General features: G+C 39.8%; 1 protein-coding gene across 9 annotated transcripts in view; it reads right to left on the bottom strand.

Annotated features, from left to right (window-relative positions):
- The window catches only part of cdh23 (cadherin-related 23), a 186107-nt gene that overhangs the window by 150508 nt on the left and 13049 nt on the right, over positions 1-22550 (bottom strand). For all 9 annotated transcript variants that reach the window (XM_044373469.1, XM_044373468.1, XM_044373471.1 and 6 more), the window contains 2 exons: positions 11587-11680; positions 6185-6259 (listed from right to left, as the gene is read on the bottom strand). In XM_044373469.1, coding sequence (XP_044229404.1) covers positions 6185-6259; positions 11587-11671 — 160 coding nt within the window. In that variant the 5' untranslated portion in view covers positions 11672-11680. The remainder of the gene's footprint in view (positions 1-6184; positions 6260-11586; positions 11681-22550) is intronic.

The raw sequence follows: 22550 nt of genomic DNA on the forward strand, positions 1-22550 counted from the left end.
TCCTGCCATCTGAGTCCCAACTATGATCCTTTTTTCAAAGTCACTTAGATCTTTTCCTCTTGCCATCTTGATACAAATTCAGAATCAACTGGGCCTGCTCAGCATGTTTATACATGCCACAGAACATGACTGGATGTTAATTGCTAAATTGTACCATGCAGTGCACCTGTGTGGAAGCATCTGCATTCATTATGTTTCTCCACTCATTTATTCAGGTTTTTCCTTTAATTTGTCGCCCATCTGTATATGCTCCTAATTATGGGCAAGCAGCATTCTTGAGATTATTATTCAAAATTATGTGAGTCAGAATGTAAGTTTAATTTAAAGGAAGCCAATGAATTTTTCCAATACTTTGTCTTTGCCTGAGTTGAAGAACACTGATAAGGAATATTTCTGAAAGGGCGTCTTTGAGACAGAGATTAAGTCTGCAATTAAAGCGCTCACTGCTGGTAAAGCACCAGGGGAGGATGGCTTTACTATTGAATTCTGTAAATGTTTCCAGGACACACTGTCTCCCTTTCTAAATCTATTGTATAATGATATTGCTAATCAATCAACGCCCAGCAACATGCGCCCAGCTGTGATTTCTGTGTCACCAAAACCAGGTAAAGACCACTTAAAGATGAATAACTTCTGTCCTCTCAGTTTGCTGAATAATGATTACAAGGCATTTGCAAAGATGCTTACAATGCACGTTGAAAAAGTGGTTCCTTCATTAATTCGAATAGATCAAGTGGGTTTCATTGCTGGCCATCTTGCCTCCAATCACAAGAGGAGACTTTTTCATGTCTACATTGGATTAAGGCACTTTATCATGAACCAACTGCATGTGTCAAAATCAATGGTATGATATTAACCCCCTTTCAGCTTTTCTGGTCTACCAGGCATGGTTGTCCAGCTCCCTCAGTTATTTTCACACTAGCACTTGAGCCAATCTAAACATAACTGGTATCAGCCTTTTTGGGTATGATTTTAAAACTATGCTGACAACAATTTTTAACATTATGCCAGCCAGGTGACTCAGTCCCACACCTTTTGAAGCTCACTGATGATTTCAGCCAGTACTCTGGTTACAAGGTTAACTGGTGTGAGAGTGAGGCCATTCGCTGAACCATCTTACATCCCCAGCAGATTTAGCTTCTACTCTCATTGTATGGAAGACACAGGGGATGAAATATCTTGGTATCATAATTAGATCTCCGGTTGAAACGATCTATGAGTTGAATGGACCTAAGCTTTTGAGAACTAAAAAGCAAGATCTTAAGAGATGGACAACAATGCCTTTATCATTGCAGAGGAGAGCAGAAGTAATTAAAACGAACATACTCCCGAGATTATCTTTCCTCATCTCTGCAATTCCTCTCAAGTTTCCACAGCAGTGGTTTAAGGAAATAAATAAATTATTTATTATGATTTTGTGGAAAGATAGAAAACCTAAAATAAGTCTGAAAAAAACTTACCATCTCTAGGAACATGGGTGGCTTAGGTATACCTGATGTTTATTCATATTATCTATCTTATAGTGGCAGATATGAACTATCATGGGCATACACAAGAAACATGTTGAAGAAAGTAGTTAGAGGTGGTTAGAACAAAAAATCTTAACTGAAAGTAATAAGTATATGTCTCCAGCATCCTTCTGGTATTACCCAAAATTTTATAAAATATTGATAATCCCTTGATCCTCCATTCATGTGAGGTAGCTAAAGAACTTCACAGACATCTTAGTATTTCTGGCCTATCCCTGCCCTCATGTCCAATTTGGATGAACCCCTTATTAACTGCTGGAGAGAAACCTATTGTCAAAAACATATGGCAGCAAAATAATATTATTACACTGAGCCAATTGATAGCTGATGGAAATACTGTTGATTTCAATGAACTGAAAAGGCAACACAAATTAAACGACTCCAATTTTTTTTCAGTATATACAGCTTAAAATCACATTAAAAAATGGTAAAGAAATAGTTATTAAAATGTATAAATTATTATTCCACATCACTTATAACTGTTGTACAACCATTAAGTCACAGTGAGAGAAAGATCTAGAAGTATCGCTTCTAGAGGTACCAAAGTTATCCTGTTAAAATTTAGTTTATTTAGTTTTTTTTTTGTTTTGTTTTTCTTGGTCTTGTTTTGTCATGTGTGTGTGGTTGTGTATTTGTAAATGTATGTATATTAAATACATATGTATAATTTAAAAAAAGAAAGCATTGGTCCAATCAAAATAAAGCAGTATTCAAATCAGAACACCATCTACAATAGCTAGCAATAGTTATGATACTGCTTTGTTTATCAGTGCAGGAAAACTAACATAGCCAATACTGAATTAGAAAGCTGAGGAAAAGACAGAGAGACAGTGTCCGTAGGAGAGTGTTGACAAGCCGTAGTTAATGTAGAACGCGCTAGGCAGTTGACAGCCGGGAATTGGCTGGGGAGAGAGTACACAGACATTATCAACACGTTTAGGGGAAGGCTTTAATAAGTCGTTCCTTGGGGCTACTTCCTGCTCCTTAATTATTATTGAATTAGGAATGCCACAGAGCTAATTAAAAGTGCAAGGTATTTACCGTGGCAATAGAAGAATGTGAGGGAGCAGAGGAGATTGAGTGAAAAAGAACAAGAGAGTGAAAAAGTTAGAGGGGTTTGAGTGAGAAAGAGAAAAAGGAGAGTGCATAAGAAATGCTAAGGTACTACAACTTTGATGCACAGAACTAAAGTGTAGTATAACTAAACTAACCTGTGTGGTTGGCTAGTGAGCCCATCTTTAGAGCCACATTACCCTGCTGGCTTTAAAAGAGAAGAAAGATATAAAAAAAATAATATTTAAGAAAAAGGTCTATTTGTGCTCAAATAAGAGCCGGTATTCTGCCTCTATTCTTTAGAAATCCAATTTGTCCAGTGTGTTATCTTTTGTTTAATGATATAGGGACAAGTGAGTAGATTGTCTTACAATGACTTAAATGGTTATTTGAAAAAGAGACCTTTGATTCACTTTATTCATTTATATATTGAATATTGTCAAAAGCTTCTCTCCTGTTCTATTGTCAACTTCTTACTTCCTCAGTAAAAAGAAATGAATTTGAATGTATAAATGAACACATGTTTTAATAGCCTTAGCCTAAACCAAACTTAAATCTAATCAGACAGCGAAGCCTTATGCTCAATTGGCATAAACTACAAGACATGCACAAACCATCCCAGCAGAGTGTGGAAGTTTCTTATTTTGTACAAATGTTGTGTTCTTTCCACAAGTTAATTACTCAGTAGAGAGCTTAATCTGCAGAATCAGGGTAAAGTGGATTAGGAGATGAGAGCATTTAATCAAAGTGTTCTCTCAGTCTAATTACACATCCCATTTCCTGACACAACACACACTGTTATCTGCCACTGCATTTAAACATCAGCCTCTCTGTTTAGCTGCCCCCCCTAAGAGTGAATGATTCCTCTGCCTGGATGTGACAAAAATGCATGAAACACAAACATATGTATTTATTGTATACTCACAACAAACAGACTAACATAACATACATACACATATAATACACACAGACATGCAGAAAATAAATATGAATAGATTAAGAATTTTGTTTCAACACCATATAGGGAGTTATTTTTGTAAATATACAACAAAATCATCTGAGGCATCATTGAATCATTGTAAGCAGCGTACAGCAGACCACTAAAGCAGCCTGATCACACATCACAGGCACCATTTATTCCAATGGGGATCATAGTTTCCTCTTGGGTTCAGTCTCACCCACGTACATATATGTGTTGTCCCACTGCTGTCGAGGGCAGTTGGGGGTTATGGTATGAACACCAGATATGGTCGAGTCCAATTCCTCCTGGATCTATTATTCTCCCTCTTATTTATTTGTTGTCATTTTTGTTGGTTGCAGTGATTGACAGGGCAATTTGGAGATGTCTGGCTTTTCATCATTTCTGAGGGTGTCAGTGGCTTGGAATTAAAATCCTTTATATTGGATTGATTTTCTAGAAGTTTGTTTTTTTTTTATCACATGACCTTTACACTCTGCCAGTCTGTCAACACTCCGTGTCTGAGTCATGGAGTGTTCGCTTATCCATACCATCCTCAGAGTTGCTGTATGTGAGTTACATGTCACAGGCATAGACAACCTATAATTTTTTCTTCTTTGACATTTTTTCTCAGGGTCATGAAGGTTCAAAATATACCAGCCATGTCTCCATTCTCATCACCATCCCAGTCACCATCGCCTTCCGCATCATCTCCATCATCGTCATCTTAATAGCATGTTTTGTACTGTATCCAGGAAAGGTGACAGTTACCTGCTGACAGTACATCATCATCATCATGACCCCAAACACTATTGCTTTCATAGTTGTCTAGTTTGGCATCTTTGTCCAACAGAACTAAGTAGTCTCTGGCAGAGGTCCATCTCTTCATTAAGTCCGCTGGTGTACCAGTGAAGGGCATGGATGTGTTGGTGGGTGGCGTTGCTAATTTCCCTAACCACTCTGTCCAGGTTGCCCTCTGGCCATGAATCACTGTGTCCTCTCCTTGGGCAGCTGGGCTTTGGTCCAGCAATGCCTTCCAGTGGTCCAAAGAGCTGTCAGTCATGTCCCTGGCCCGGCTTGTAATGGCTTCTTCAGTGGTGTGATTATGAGGGCGGGCTGAGTGATCTGACAGTGACAATTTGTCAAGATTATTGTTTATTAGCTCAGCAGATGTCCTCATCCAGGAGGCCCTCCAGCACACACACACAAACACAAAAGCACTCACAAACATACAAACAACTGAGTAAAATGTTTGTGTGTTATGTGTGTAGAGTATGTGACATGGTAAAGAATAGTATAAGATCCTTTTCACCCCAAACGTCCACGTTTCCTCACACACAAACTCGAGATTACTTATCATCCAGCACACTGGTTTAATAGAATAGGCTTGCAGCGATTTCAATGCTGACATCGCTCTTACTCTTGATTTGAATAAAGGGCAGATTAAAAATACATATTTTTTCATCTCAAGGTTCAGAGACTGCGTAAAGAATAAAGAATTGTTAAATTAGGCTTTCAGGGCACAATAGAGGCGGTTTAATCATATTCAATACTTCATTATGCCATTACTTTACCACAAATTTGATGAACATAAATGAGCACCTGTCTAACTCACTGGAAGCCAAACGGCATGACTTGTGCATAGTGATCAGGTTTCCACAGCCACCCTGATTGGTGGCATTCAGTTACCATGGAGGTTGTCTGACCAAGTCTTGGTGTTGATGTATTAGCGAAGGGTGCATGTGAGTAGGTTGTGTGAGGTGACACCAAGAGCCAGTAACCACTTGACTGACACGTGCACAATAGCACCATTGAAACTATATAAAGAAGATGAGCAAAGCAGACTTTCTTCAGTTAAACCTGGTCTGTATGCATGTGCACACACTCACAACACTATCTGGTCTTGTCTAGGCAGCAGATCAGTGACTTCAGCTCATGGCCTCGGAGCGAGTAGCTTCATCTCTGTATGGCAGGCAGGAGCATATGATTATTTAGCAGAAAGATGAGGGAACACATCCAAACACAGCATGGATATTTGATCTGAGGCAATACCCCCTCCTCTCACCAGCAAGGGGTATGGTTCAGCAACCAGGACGAGGTGTTTGCGAGATGCTGCACAGTTGTGTGCAGAGCCATGTGTAACACAGCGGGTGTTCAGTACAGTTTTGATTACGGCATGACTGTTTGTCATGCAGGCAAACACACCCCCTCAGTTTGATACAGTAAGCAAGCTTATAATAACATGGAGATATCAGATCTGGACAAATTCTTTCATCCAGACATCAACACCAGGATGCGAAATATCCAAAGTATCCAGATTTCTTTGGCTTTTGTGCAAGTTATATATCAGATAGACTGTAAGAATCACTCAGCCGATCAGACTCTGGAGTTTCCTTCTCATCCCACACAGACAAACACACTACACACATAGAAACACATTCAGAAAAAAATGTGCACCCAGGACATCCATTGCTATCATTGTTAGTGTCTATTATGACATCTCTCTTTACTTGTTGTTTTCTCTCTCTCATTTCTGTGCAGTAAACAAGTTTGCAAAGCCATTCAAAAAGATAGCTTTACTTTACTTTCTTTAGACAATGTAGATACATCAAATAAAGCATATTGACAATCGGCAGAGACTTACCAACGGGCATATCTTCATAGATGAGAAGGTAGGTTGAGAAGAAGTAGTTCAGGAAGCGCGGTGGCTGGTTGGAGGCTGTGATGCAGAGAAAAGGAACAGTAATTCACATTGTGTCCTGAAATTATTTACAGTATTGTGATTTGTGTTTATGCTGTTAAAGCCATAAATTGTTTTCATATATAATGTACGTTATACTGCTTTTATGATACTAAATTAGTGATTCAAACTTTATCCTGATATTAAAAGTTTTCACAAATGTTGCTCTTGGTGTCTGGTAGTTCTTTCACAACTTTGCACAGGAAGTAATGAATTTAACATTTTCAGAAGCAGCAACAGTAGTTTATTTTAAATAGATAGAGTAGATCATGATTAGATTATTAGATGTAATTAAGCAGCATTGGCCAAGTGATCTTTAGGAAGTATAGGTGCAAAAACACAAAAGCAAGTACTTAAACTGAATTACATTGTTGTCTAATTGCTGTGATGCCCGTGCACCCACACTTGTTATACTGTTTAACTCATACAGTCTGTTTTCACACTGCTTCCCAAACAAAGCATGGCCCCTCCCTCCAAAAAAAGGGCTGGAACAAATATATTCAGTGTGTGACAGTATATAAGCGGCTGTAACAAATATATTCAGCATATGACACTGTATGAATGGCTGGAGCAAATATATTCAGTTTAAGACAGTGTATGACATCTGAGGACTGGTACTGATGCTTTCAGGAGACCATGGCTGCTTTGCTTGATTAGATTTTTCAAAGCAAGAAATGTCAACACTAAAGTATAGTGGCAGACATTCATAAAGAGAGTTTGACATCATCCTGTTATTTTCAGCCCTCCCACCCTATTCCAGCATGCAGTGCAAAGCATCCTTTTTCTCCCAACAGATTTGCTATCACAGCCTCTGAAGCAACGTCAATGGGAACTGTAGGTGAGTGCAGCCAGGAGATTACATTAGGATAGATGAATTTCGCTGACTGTAGTTAATGTTAGCTGGGTAACACCTTCCTTTGTTGGTACCAGTAGTCTTGGCCTTTTGGCAGCCACATCTACTACCACTACTGTCAGCTGTTCAGATTGGGTGAACATACACAGGTAGTGCAGCCTGTAAATTTGTGTTTTATTGAGAAACACTGATGAAAGTATTCCCATTGTTTAAATGGAGTTATTATTATAACAAAGGTTCAGGAACAAGACCATGCCCCTCTCTCCCACTAAATTCACCTCACATCTCACACCTAACATCACCTGCGCCTCACCAATTCAACCATCCGTGCATACCTATATAGGCGTGTCTAACCCCTTTCTCTCCCGTTCGTCTCAGTTCTCATGTGACCTACAACCCGCTGGCATCGCAAACGCTTACATCCCGCCCATAAAGAGAACTGGATACAGCGTCGGGGGCGGGGCCCCATTCATTCCTGTGAAAGTTGCTCAGTGGCGCATGAAGCAAAAAAAAAATCGACTTCCTGGTATGAAAGTACCCAGATCTTCCGCATTGTGCGGCCCATAGAGCATGCGTACTGGTGACTTTCGCTGACCGAGTCGGCTACTTCCGGGTTAGCCCTCCGGCTAACTTGAAGGGGGATAAAACAATTCAATCATGCGGCTCTTCGAGGCTTTTGAAATATGATCGGACCAAATGGATTTAATTCTGATATTCAGACAAGTCATTTCGCAAGGGTTGTGACACTCAGAAAAATTTATCCACTGCACTGGCACACTGATGATTCCATCCTGCCGCCACTACGGTGTGGCAACAGACTGCTTCAGCCCTAGCTAGGGCCACGTCATATTTCCCCACGTCTTAATTGCCTTGTGTTTTTGTTTCATCCCTGCGTCTATGATCAATCCTTCCGCATCGGAGCCGCTTCAACCGCTTCAAAATAAGAAATCCCAGACCACGTTTAAAACAACAAATGACAACCAGATGGTGGCACTAGAGGAAAAGTCAGGGAATCTCCAAAGTCATTTGGATCTTCTAAGAACGATGAATGTTGTATGGAATTTTGTCGCAATCAGTCAAGTACATGTAGAGATATTTCACGAAATAAAGTGAAAACTCTGACCTGTTGGTGGCGCTAGATGAAAAGTCAGTGGATCATCAAAGCCAATAGAATTCATTCCATGGACACCACGGATATGTAGAAGGTTTTACAGATAACCACACTCAAAAACACTTAGCAGCAATATAAAGCAGTGTAAGCATAGAACATCAATTACACACAGAGCATAATACTGCTGTCAGTTTTGATTATTATTTCCATGCTTTCACTTGAATAAAATGTTTACATGGTCTGTCTGTAGGTAGAGTAATTTATGCCTCCAACAATTCCAACACTGGTCAGTTTTTAACAGTGGATGGCTGTCAGAATGAAAATGAATACTTAGGGGTTGTTTTTGTGAAAAGCTAACTTTACAAATTATAGCTTTAAACTTAAATGCTCTAAAAAATGGATATAAACAATGTTATAGCCTGCATGTGTTTGAAGCATGAGTGTATTCAATTATAGCAAATTAAGTATGTACATAGTACTGTATATATATTAAATTAAAAAATAGCAAGTACCTCATTGATTTATATGCAGAGGGAATAAGCGTGATGAATTATAGAGAAAGGTACTTGCCAAAGTATTATTTAAACAGTCCATCAATGTTTAAATTAATTTTGTTATTACAATCAGATAAGCCAAAAGTTATTTGTAAATTAGGTGCCTTTTTGAAGAATGTCCTTCATTGGTTTAAGCAGCATTTATAGCACTTTAGCCATGCCATGTGCAATTGTTTTGTTATTATTGTATGGTCTTTGTGCTCCATAGCAGGTGATCATGGTCTTGAGTTAAAATTAATGAAATAGAATACCTTGTTTCCAATAGAATAACACACTTTTGAGTGCCTCTTAAAGGGTTAATAGTCTGCCGAGTTTGGGGCCTCCACGGTGTCAGAACGCAATGCAATACAAGCTGTTTTGTTGAGAAGATCAGGGAACAAAGCTGATGGTCTTTGATCAGCTGAGCTGGGCGGCAGACCAGAGAGACAGTGAAGCGAGAGAAGGGGAGGGCAGTCTGTTTGAAGTGCAAGTACTTGATATAGTGATTCAGTGCTTTGAAAGAGGGAGCTTTTTGTTCAGTCATGTGCCTGCCTGTGCGGAAGAAGATGCTCATGATTGGCTTGCCAGTGTGGCTCTTGTAAGTGCCAAGAACATGGAGTGTGCTTCACAGGATGGGGGGTGGTGGCGAAGTGGGTTAACAAGCTCCTGTCCACACCTGTGACTTAATTACTGGGAGGCAGTGCATCAGGCTTGGATAGAGAAATGCAGATTGATTACAGCCACAATATAATCACAACAATGATCATCAATCCAATTTTCTGGATCAGGGAGGTAATGCTCAAGAGGAGCACAGGGTCAGTGTGCTAATGGGTTAGTTAGAGAAAGCAAGGGGAGGGAGGAAGGGAGAGGAAGGGAGATGTAACACAGAAAGCAAACGCAAGTGAGGTGTGAGGTAAGAGTGAGAGGCGAGAGACTGAGGGACTCCAGAGATATAAAAAATGCCTTGATAAACTCATTGTGCTTGATGGAAAGAGGTTGTGGCATTCACTTAATAACTTTCCCTGCTGCTTCAGTGCTGTGTGTGATTGGAGGTGTCTCCTGTCTGTCACTGTGAGACAGTTACCGTGACTTTCCGCAACATCGAGGCTCTCCCTCACTACAACTGTCTCTCTCAGACACTCACAGAGACACGCTCAGCGAGGAGAGAAAATATTTTGATGAAGTTCTCGGCTGAACAATGTGAGACATTAAGGAAGACAGACGAGATGGGAGAAAAGGAAGAGGAGAGTAAGAGTGAAGGACTGACAGAGATAAAATGTGAAAAAATAGACCATGCAAAATAATAATAAGAATAATAACTTTATTTATATAGCACCTTTCAAAAACAAAGTTAGTGCTTTACAATAAAAACAGATGATAAAAGTAAATGAGATCCAAAGATATTATATGTTTACTGAGGTAAAAACAAGATAAAATCATTTAAATAGTTACAGCAAATACTATCAGTTATGAAAAAGCCATAAGTCTTAAGAAGAGATTTAAAAGAGGTCGCTGAGTTTTCCTGCCTGAGATCTCCAGGCAGGGAGCTCCACAGCTGAGGGGCCGGAACAGCAAAGGCCCAGTCACCTTTAGTGACAGGTCGGGATTTCGGAACCATTAGAAGGGCCCTGCTGGAGGATCTCAGGCAGCGATCAGGCTCATAGAGAGTTAAGGGCCGTCCACACCAGGAACAATAACTATAACGATAACTATAAATATATAGTTTTAAAAATCGTTCTAAAAGGCTGTCCACACCAAGCCTGGCAGCAGCATTTTGTATCAACTGCAGTCTTTGGATGTTTCGCCTGCTGATACCAGAATAAAGTGCATTGTAACAGTAAAGTCTGGAAGAGATAAAAGCATGAATGACCTTTTCTAAATCTGCAGAGGAAAGGAAAGAACTGATCTTGGTGAGCTGTCTCAGTTGGGCAAAGCAGGAATGCAATACTCTGGTCACCTGAGCATCAAAGACAACTCAAGTAACACCTAGGTTGCAGGCCTCATTTCAAACATTATTAGATAAGGCACCCAGATAAGGAGAGACTAGCTGCTTAACACTAGCTGCTAGTTTTAATTTCAGCAAGGCAGGACATAATACAAGAAACATCAGTGGTACCAGGCTTTAACAGGACATACAGTTGGGTGTCATCCACATAGCAATGGAAATCGATGTCATGTCTAAGCATGATGTAAAATTACTTAAAACTTTAAAAAATAAAACAGCTGAAAGGAAAAGCTGTATGAGTCAAAAAAAAGGTAAGAGAAAGCCTGATGCGTAGAGGTAACAGAAAATCCTTTCAAGCAAATGATAATGAAGAACAGAGAGGAAAGTGGGAGAGGTAATAAAAAACTCTTTAATTCTGCTGCATTTCAGGAAGTATTCATATTTTACCAAGCATTTGATAAAAATATTAGAAAAACATATTTATTCATAATCCTCTATTTGACTGTCAAATGTTGATTTGTAGTTAAATGTTGATACTATTGATGATATTTTTTAAAACATTATTCCTTTATTTAAGGTAGTCTTACTGGCTGAACATTCTCCTTCTTAATAATTCAGCTTAAAAATTCCACTGTTGCCCATATTAACAAAATATAGCTGCCCAGTACACACTGTCCTCTAATTTCAGCCACTGAGAAGATACACTAGCATACATTAGATTGTAAAATTTGCACTGTACAATTTATGGTCATTGTATGACTTAAGCAGAAGTAATGCATTTCCCTCACAATCAGCACTCATAAAATAAAAGTCTGGTCTTTCCAGACTTACACACATTTATTCTTTATGGTCAGTATGACTCACCTTCACAGAAAGAGTGGAGAATTAGGAAGGGAAGGAGGAGCTTGGCAAATGTCATCCTGCCACCTAAACTCACACTCCACGACATCACCTGCACCTGATGAGACGCACAAACACAGAATACAGTCACAATTATTTGGTTAGCTGATTACCCATAGTCTAGCCACATAATGGCCACAGACATTTCAGCTTCTTTATGTTATGTGATTACCGTATAACTGAGTAGGACATGTGATGATCAGTATAATTAGGGGACAGAAAAAGTATTTGCTACTCTGCGTGCTTCAAGCAGGTGTTTTCTTGTGTGTGTGTGTCCTTGACGGGTGGGGTATTGATGAAGGCAAATTCACAGCAGCAGCTCATTTACAGTACACAGTGTTTAATAGCCATAATCAAGACACTACACTAGTAATTTTCTGCAATGCAATGCAAAAAGGAAAACAAGTATAAATGATATTTTCAATATGCACATAGCGCAGCTTCACTGAACAAACTGTATGGTCAAAATTCATGACAAATAATCACACTTAATATGTGGATGTCATAAATGAGATTCTTATTCTGTATTCATGGTTCAGGAAGTTTGCTTGTGGGCGTTTATTGTCGATGTTGCTGGCAGGAGAGCAGCAAAGACATGCTTTCAATTAACTGTAAATTGCTGCACAGCCGACAAGCTGGAGATCATGTATTGGTCCACTGTTGCGTGAGGTTTCCTGTTAGGAGGCTCCACATCTGCTTCTTTTTCCACTCCTTGTCATTTGTTCCCTCACTTTATACTGTCATCACTTGTCCTAGCAAGGCCTCGCTGGTGGCCAAACTCAAATGGTGACAATTTAATTTTGAAGGGTTATCTTTCTAAATTCTCCCTCTCCCCAAAGTCCACTGTGCTACGGCTCATGGAAAAACTTGTGCGCACAGACAGTGCTGCTTGTCCCTCAGGTATCTGATGGCAAAAATAGCTAAATAAAGTACAGATATCTGTGTGAGAAGCAATAAAATACAATACACATGCTGTTTTGTGCTGTTGCTTGCTGTCTTGTTGCTGTGGTGCTGTTAGAGATATACAGTATGTGGTGGATTCAATTCAGACAAAGTAGCTAAAATTTACAGGTGAGTGAGAAAGAGTCGAAGGTATAGAAAAGTCAGCCATTACTTATTGTATATACTGTATATGTGTGCGAGTGTGTGTGTGTGTATACGTGTGTGCTTGTATTAGCTGTGCATGTGTGTCAGTTTGAATAGGCACATTTGTTTTCATTTGGATTCTTGTTTCCTCAGCATTATTGCATTTCACTTCCTGTGACAATACAACCTGCACAGTTATGTCTGCTACTGTTTTTTTTTTTTTACTCCACATTACATACTCATTCGTCTCTGTTGCTGGGCCTTGAAGAGCTTAACCCCCCCCCCCCACTCATACCCTCTCCTCCCTCTTTGTCCTCTCCGATATATCTATGGTCCTCAAGTAAAGGGTATTATGGGTAGCTCAGAAAGCTGATGAAAACAGCCTAAACAGATTACTCATTTCCACAAGTTGTCACAATTCAAAATTCAAAAATTATTTGAATTTTAATAATAATTAATAATATGCTACTGTTAGTAACATGAACATAACTGAGGTAGCATGACTTGGACACCCTGGAGCATAAGTGGTAATGGTCAATGGGCTGTATTTATATAGTGCCTTTCTAGTCTTCCAACCACTCAAAATGCTTTACACTACATGCCAACATTCACACACACATTGATGGCAGAGGCTGCCATGCAAGGCCTGCTCATCAGGAGTTTCTAATCATTCACACACACACACACACACACACACACACACACACACACACACACACACACACACACACACACACACAGGCACAGCCTTCAGGAGCAATTTGGGGTTCAGTATCTTGGCCAAGGACACTTCAGCTGGAGGAGCTGGAGATCGAACTGTCGATCTTCCGATTAGTGGACGACCCGCTCTACCTCCTGAGCCACAGCCACACCAAAACATACTGACATACACAGTTTATTAAATCCTGTAACTACAACACAGCCAGCTTGGGTTAGGGTTGATCAGTCTGGATGAAGACAATCAATAAAGTACATTCCTAGCTCTCAACCCTAAAAATAAAAAAATTGCACACAGAGCAGACAAGCTCTTTTAGTCTCTTTTCTGTCCTGAAAAACTGTTTGCTGAATGAACATACATTTCACTGAAACAGTTGTTTTCTTTGTAATATTTCTACATGATGTACATCTGCTTTTCTAATAGAATCAGACTATGCTCTGTTGATTTTCTTAGTAGAAACAGAAATGCCCACAAACTAATAGAAAATTTGAGAAATCCATCATTTTCAGACATCCATCTGATGCCTTAAAATTGATAGTGGTACCAAAAATCTGTTATACTACACCATTGTTATTTCCCTGTTCTAGTATATAATGTAGGAAGGTGGTTGATTTATGCATGGTCTTCACTTTGTTTGAATGCACCCCCCCGCTATACAGCCAATTGATCTCTCGCTCTCTCCACTACCCCCCCCCACGAACCTTATCCAGTGTCTTCACTATTCATTCAAATGCTAAAGGACATTCTGAGAGGACGAACGGGTGAATATGAGTGATGGATACTGGTTGAGACAGACTCATTGGGTTGGAGAGCGCTGTGGATGCCATGGAAAATACAAGCAGCAGCCTTCCTGCAGCAGCATCCGGCTCTCTGCTCTCACCAGGATGCAGGAGGATTCAATGTTAAACATTCTCACTAGGAAAGCTCCCCCACAAAGTTACAGATGCACTGTACTATAACTAAAGCACCAGGTGGTCACAGTGACCTGCTGTACCTATCTATTTTACTGCTTGTATGTATAACCTGGTCTACTCTAGTCTCCTTTCATAAAATTCCTGAGGCATAAGCAAAGTAGGCCATTGCTTGGGACCCTGCTCTGAGCAAATTACAAATGTGAGGTATTAGTGTTAATAATACCTCATGCATTTTTATCATTTGTACACAGCATAAAGCAACTGTACTGAGCAGATATAATTTAAGTTCAAGTGAATTTATTGTTTCTTGTCTTTCTTTCAATCTGTCTTTGTCATTTTGCACACTTGCAAATCACAAATGTAATCTTAAAGCAGATGACCAGTCGTTTTGTGCAGGGAAAGTGTTGACCTAACTTTAAGGGTCAGTTCACCCAAATTACAAACAGTCATTTTCCAACTTCACCCCTGGGTAATTTTGCCATGCAGATAAATTTTGTTTTGCACAGGTTTTGAGATAACAGCTGCAGAGTACTCTGCCACCACCCCAGTTGAGATGGATTTAATTTAATTTGTGGTGACAACACACCAAAATCTGAAGTTTGAAAAACTCAAACAGTGACATATCTTTCCACGAAGACAGTACATGGCTTGATGTCAACAGTTTTCATTAGAAACTATCATGTACGGAAGGTTAAAAGGTACAGTAGTGAACATGGTCCACAGCAGATGTGTAGATTATCTACAGAAAACAAGACTTTGCTATTGAGTTATCTAAAATGCCTGTAGGAGCCATTGTGTTTGTGTTGTTTACCACCAGACGGCGCTTCTTGGTTTTGGTACATTGAGAGTTGTATTTAGGAAGGTCGAGGTTGATCAGTTTCGGGTGTTGCTGGTTTCTGTGAGAGGCAGTGCCACAGACTTTATTTTGTTTGATTATTTTGTGCTCATACTTTATTGGCTATCCTGAACGGCACTGGTCAGCTGTAACCAAGTGTAAAATAAATCTGAACTTTGACCATCTACAAATCTGGATATTTATTGCGTCGCTACTCACAACAGCAGCCCCTCAGTGGCTGTTTAAGAGTAGCAAATAGTCTGCAATACCATTTTTCAACATTTTGAGCACAACAAACAAAATTCATCGCAAACTCCATTGTCTTGGTCACTGAAAATATCTGAATGGCAAGATACCCTAAAGGATAAGTGGTGAAAAGTACTGTCTTTGTAACTTTGGTAAACTGACCCTCTAAATGCCTGGTATGCCAGTCTGCTGTGTTTCTCTTCAGTAAACCATATTGTTTATGCCACTATTGTCATGTTTCAGTACCACTTGAAATAACATGATTGAAAACAGGGCAGTAATTAGTTTCCTTTTGCTTTTACATGTTTGACTTAGACTATTGTGTTTACAAAGTACAGTTTATGGGGCATATGTCACATTGCAATCACTTCAAGATAACAAGGAAGGAGAGTGGGAAGGTGGGGGGTAGCAATCAAAACTCTGCCTAGCACCTGAGAAACACTGGGTGTGGTCCAAACTCCATACTCAAAAATTAAAACCAATTCTTTAAGAATAAATAAATAAATGTGTATGAACCATAATACAATTGCAGCAAATTTGTCAGACTATTCAAGTTTTTCATTTTTAACCACATAAATCCTAGATAGAGTCAAATATATAACTGAATACTATTTTGTCTGTTGCTCAAGTAATGATGACAGGTACACCTGTTTAACTGATTACCAAACTTTAGTGATGTAAACTAATCTTTTGTAGCATCAGTATATATAAACTAACATTTATCTTTTGTCTAGTGTTAGTCCATAAATGAAAAGACTTGTCAATCAATTCTGAAATGAATTTTGGTAGTGGGGTGACATGCTAGATATTTAGATCACAGATTGTACTTTTAAGAATATCACCAAGCAGATAGCAGATGAATCAAATGAAAGCAGAGGTGGAGGTAAGTTAGTAATTAGTGTAAAAGCACGGAGTACCATTAGAACAGCCTGAGATGTTCCAGTCAGTCAGTTATGCATGGGGCAATTAAACTGTGTAGGACAGGGCTAAGCAGCAGGCTGATCCTCCGTGCAAGCTGGTCCCCACTGCGGCACTGTCCCACTCCACTGACTATACTGTCACTATCTATCAATTCCTCACTTTCTTCACCCCCTCCTTCACTCTGTCAGAGTCACTGCTCATCTTCAGCTTACCCCCTTCAACTCAAACAACTTCTCGTACCAGTCTGTCGCTCTCCCCTAGCTTGTCTTTTTCTGTCTGTATTCCTTTGTTTTTCACTCTTTTTAGTCATCTCTCTCCTCCTATTTTCTATTCTTGGTTTTATCCACATCGGCTCTTGTCTCTTCCTGTTTTGATTTACCACACAACTTGGCTTATCCAATTATATATGTATGCTGAAGTCACTGCAAAATGTTTTCATCTTTGTGCTTAGCTTTGGGAGATAATTTTGTCTCCTGTGTCCTGATGTAAAATGTCAGCAAAACAAATACATGTCTTCAGTGGGCTATGTATTTGTTGTCTTGTCATGTTAAGTGTGGGTCCAAGACGCCTATTTATCCATACCCAAAGAATAATAAAAAGTATATCTTATCTATTTGTATGAAAGGGTAGGATAGCCATTGACTGCACTCCAGGTTTTGTGTTTTTGTTACATCAGTTATTAGTCATCTGTGACTATTAATCAATGAATCATCAGTTTCTCACATTTATGCAGCAGGCATTTTAATCTATTTTGAGTCCATTAAATCAAGTCCAATGTTTACACCTGTAATACTTGCCAACATGCTCAAGATCCTGCCCTGAATCCAGATTTAAAGGCAGCCTATTTTAAGACCTCCGGAATGACTATTAGGAACACATACAGCTCCCACTGGGCAAGGCTTAAAGTGGCTGAGATCCAGGTCTATTTAATGAGTTGTGGTCCTATAGCTTATCTGACTGTAATGTGTGATTAAGGCAGTGTAAAGTGAAGAGTAATATCTGGACCTGCTGTGCTCTCTCTAGAGAGGTCTGCCTGCCCACATGGCTGTATCCCCAGGCTTACCGCACTTAATATTATTGATTACATGGCAATAGTGTCTGACTTGCCTTAACCTCAGAGGCACCCTTCTCAGTGGGGGTGGCGGGCCTCAGCCGGCAGCCAAATCTGGATTATCACAGCAGATCAATGGCAGATTTCTGTCCGCCCTCTGTCCTCATGAAAAAGCCATCACTCATTAGCACAGTGATCACAGACAGATTAGCAGACATTTGGCTTTGTCAAGGAGGAGGGAGGGACAGTGCTGCTCTGATGAGCTGAGTAATGTCTTCCTTCCCGCCCTCCTGATCTCCTCATCTCCAACATGACGTGAATCTCTGAAAGCCTGACTCAGCAAACCTCACTTACATGACAAGAGTGCAATGTGAACGGGATGGCATTTGGACTGCAGAGCATGTAGTGCAAGTATAAATGATAATCAAACTGGCATGGCGCACAGATGCTGAGTAAACTGTTCACTTTGATCAGGTTATATATGAAATCACTGGTGCTGATGTTCCACTTTCTTTGCAAATTAGTAGCCATGGTCTTGAGAACAAAAATTCAAGACAACGAGCAAACAATATTTACTGGACAACAACACACATGTCCAGCAACCACAGTGGGCAGCACTGGATTTTATTTTGGACCAACCTTTTCAGACAGAAAGCTGCATGGTACACAGCACAGCATACAGTATAGATATGCTCTCCTAGAAAGAAGCACCAGTGGTGGTTTACTTCCACATCAGTGACCATTCCTCAATTTTCTAAGAGCCATATGAATCATCCTCCACCTTTTACACAATATTATATTTTTTAAATAATATACCCCAAATCACTAAATGAATCAGATATTAATGAATTGGAAAACATGACATATACAGCTTCCATCTCAGCAGAACTGAAGCATGCCCCTGCTGATTGGCTTCTTCAGAATGTAGCTGGACTGAAGCCTCCTCTCAATAAAAGATCAGTAACTCCCTGCCAAGCAAACAGAAGACAGGGGACTATAGGACACATGCCAAGCCAAACTCTGTTCCTTTACTAGAGATGCTGCCTGCAACGTCTTTGATCCTGTATGGACCGACACTAAAGCTCCGCAAAACGCTGTGGGAGAGAGAGAGGGCAGCTTACACAGGACCTGGGGAGACAGTAATTATTAGGAACAGAATGGGAGTGCTGCGAGGCGTCGCATTACAGCATTACCGTGTCACAAAATGCTTTAGCCGGCACGACTCATACACACCTTGTCCTGTGTTGACCAACACCACCATGATGCGTATGTGTGTGTAAGTGATGTACGGCCTGAGGGACAGGATGGGGCTTGATTAGTGTTCACTTGGAATGAATAGCAAGTGAGAGGCCTCCTTTTGTGCCACACACTGACACTCAGCTGGCTGAGAGAGTGAACTGCATTTGTCCAGTAAATGCTGGAGAGCTACAGTATGTTTGAAATAGGAATAGAAATAGAAATAGGAAAAACTTATTAAAAATGACAAATTTATGTACTGATGAAGGTAAAGTGTTGATAAGACGCCATCTGGTAGAGTCAATTACTGTACTCTATTCCAGCGTCTGTGCATATTGCTAAGGTAACATGATGAAAGCAAGAGAGCAAGTTAATCAAATGTCCTATCCTAAGGCCTATTCAGACACTCAATACTATGATGATGTGAAAAAAAGTCTTAGAAATACCTCATAACCAAGTCTGATCCAGATCAACTGATATTCACTTTATCTCCCAGAGTGCCATCTACACCCAATATGAACAAGATTAAAGCTTTTGTACTCACAACATAGTATCAATAGGTGACAATATTAACTGAAGTACACAGTCGTATAATTAAAATTTAAGTTCATGTTCATGACATTGACTCAAGTGACTGCAGTGTTTTACAAAAATCAAATGTTAAAAAAACAACCTTTTCCCAAGTATTTAATATCTCATTTTGTGACAGGCGTCTGTGCGAAAATTTCAATTTGAGACCAGACAATTATATAGAGAGACAATCAGTGATTACACTCAATTATTGTTCAACCCTGCCTGGCTCCACATGCACCATGAACGTGAACCATGCATTTCTATCCATGAATGTCTCATACATGTTATATATTGTCATACATGTGCAGATAACACTAAACTACATTGTGTTTGTCGATTCACCTTGGAGTTGTGGAGGCTTTTAGCCCTGCTCAATTCAAGATGACATTCTGACTGAGCAAGTATTGTTTTTTTATGGATCCATTTCGCCAGAATTCGACATAATAGTGAAGTGTGATGAGAAATTTTCCGACAGACTGTGTTTTAATTCAAATGAATTTTTGCTTAGAGAACAGAGAGAGCAGATTACTATATAGCTATGTTCCTTAAAATGAAAACTAAATATAAAATGGTGTACACAAACAAACCATAAATATGGTGGAGCCAATTGTCTCATCACATCTGAGATTTAAAAACTAAAGAACATCCTACATAACGGTGTGTAGGAAGCAAGCAACCATGTCTGCTGCAGCCATCGCCTTTTGCCAGAGTGCAGACTCACTGACAAAACAATTTTAGCTCTCTGATTTTAGGACTTTCGCATTTTTGTGGAAAAATTATAGAGAGAATATAATGACACACTGGATAACTTTTCCCCTCATCCATCTACTGATAAGAACAGCATAGATCAATAAACTGTCATTCTCCTCTTATCTAATGCTTTACTTTTATTTTTCTGAATCACAATGTTTTCAGCTTCACTGTGCTGTAATCATGGCAGCAGCACACTATTCATTTCAATGTATATTTGCCTAAACTCTCCAATAACCTGTGATTTTTCTTTCCTCCTCACTCAAACATTATGCCAGTAAAAAAAAATCAAAGCCTCTATAATGTGAATTGATTGCCTTCCAAATTCTGATGTCAGTCTAAAATGCCTGTTTCTTAGCCAGGCTCTCTTTTCACTTGACCATTATCCACTGCAATGAGCTTGGCAAAGCTGTCGTAGCAGAGGCCTGTGTGTATATCAGACAACATAAACACAGACAGCTGTGTCAGAGGGCAGCCGATAGCCTGTGGAGACTCATTCATCTCCTTTTGTCTTTCTCTTTGTTAGGGCGCAGTCATTCCACCCCTGCAACAGCTGACGCTTTCTATCCCGGTTGAAAGATCAAAACACACCATTTAGTAGCTCCTCTGCAGCAGAGATGACCTTTGCATCTCAACACTTCACCTCTCTCCTCATTCAGCCCTGTCTCCCGTCTCACTTCACCCTCATTGTCTCTCCTCCTGTCCTGTGTCACCGTGCTGTTTCAGGGCAGCATTCCATGCGTAAATATCAACAAGGATTCGTCACACAACAAAGCTGCCATTAAATTGCTGTTTTGTTTGTTTTACATGGCATGGTTTATTTCCATTGGAGAATATGATTCGATGTAGTAAATGCTACCGGCTTAGATATGAATCCCCAATGTTTAAACTGTGAGAAATGAAAAGCCTCCATCTTTTCCTTCAGGAAATTTCTATTTCCAAATTCCTTCATTACAGTTTCACACTTACACAATAATAAATCAATACAGGGATACAGGGATTAGTAGCAATAGACTACAACAGGATTATTTCGGATGGTTTGTTTACAACCAACTATTTAAGCCAACATCTTCTCTAAAAAGACATTGTCATTGATTGGATGCACTGTGAGCCTTTTGCCCACCATAACAAATTCAGAAAAGCATGGCTTCACATCCATAAGGACAGCAGCATGCAGGAATTGATGGTTCACCTGTAATACAACTGGCTGAGCAAAATCATCTTCTCAGCCCTCCCCTCCTCTCCAACCTGTTTTCTTCAGTTCTGCACGACTGGGTCGGCTGATTTAATGACCACACACAACTGGACCAGGAGAGAGGTTGGTGTAGAAGAAGGAAAAGTGGGAAGTGTACAATCATCATAATTGCAAGTATCAGGAATGTTGTGTGGACACTAAAAGCAGCTGGGAAGAGGCAGAAAAACTGAAAACTAACATTTAAGGTCTGCGTCAGAAGCTGTCAAATAGATTCAAATCTTTCTGCCAAAAATGTAACACCGAATAAAAATCAACCCTATGAACTCAATGCTGAAAACGGTGCCAAAGCAAACTGATATCCTGAGTATATGTAAGTAAGCCTATAAATAAATAAACAACACAAATAAATAAATAAGTAGAAAAAATTACATTCATAAGCCTGGATCTAATAATTACTCAAAAGCAGGTACTGCATGTAGACTATTCAGATGCTTTCACACCTTGCAACCAATGCCAAGCCTTTCCCAGTGGATCCAGTCACATTACAATTTCCACAGAATGGCACGGTTACAAGAATTATGCCAACACCATGGGCCAAAATGAGATACTTCATTTCAATATTTCACTTTTTCACACCCCACATTGCCTTCTCTCCCTTTCCTCGTCCACGGTTTTACCCCTATTCCAATTTTACAATACTTACATCCTTTCTTGTCCTCAAACCTTGCTCTGCTCCCTGCCTGAGACCTTATAGGATAGTCCAGTAGAGTCACTGTATCTGTAATTCATTCCTCTATCCCTCATTTTGGGTTTCATTCGAGCCTGTCAGTCAAGGTGTCTGTCAGATATGGTCTCTCCGTTTCAGTTTTTTTTTTCTTCCTCCTCATATTCTGAATGAATTCAACAGTCACAGACACTCAGAGAGGGCAACTGTCAGAGGCATGCTTTCCCCACATCACACATGAAAAATGGCAGCAGTTTCTCTCCAGCTTATCACATACATAAGCTAATGTAAAATATCTGATTCTTTGGACGTGAGATGGTATACTAACAATCGTTTTAAAGACTTGTGCAGCATATGTGCATTTTATGGTGTACTTAAGCGTCATAGCAGGGGTGACAATAGCAGCACATCAGGTGGACCACAGTGAGGATGACAGTCAACCTGCAACATAGGCTCACTGACCAATTTCCATGCAACGTCTTTCAACAGGAACAGTGACAGCATTTCCTCGGAGACAGAACAAGCCTGATCACCCCTTTTGTGTCAAATGAATTTATTCTGTATAACTCATCCGAGCCAGGGACCCAAGTAAACTAAAAGAAAATTATAACCCAATCTACAGTTTTCGTTAATATCCAGTGTTATTATATAAAAGGGCTGAAGCACATCATTGGGCACA

This window comes from Thunnus albacares, chromosome 14 (assembly GCF_914725855.1).
Source record: "Thunnus albacares chromosome 14, fThuAlb1.1, whole genome shotgun sequence".
NCBI classification, from domain to species: domain Eukaryota; kingdom Metazoa; phylum Chordata; class Actinopteri; order Scombriformes; family Scombridae; genus Thunnus; species Thunnus albacares.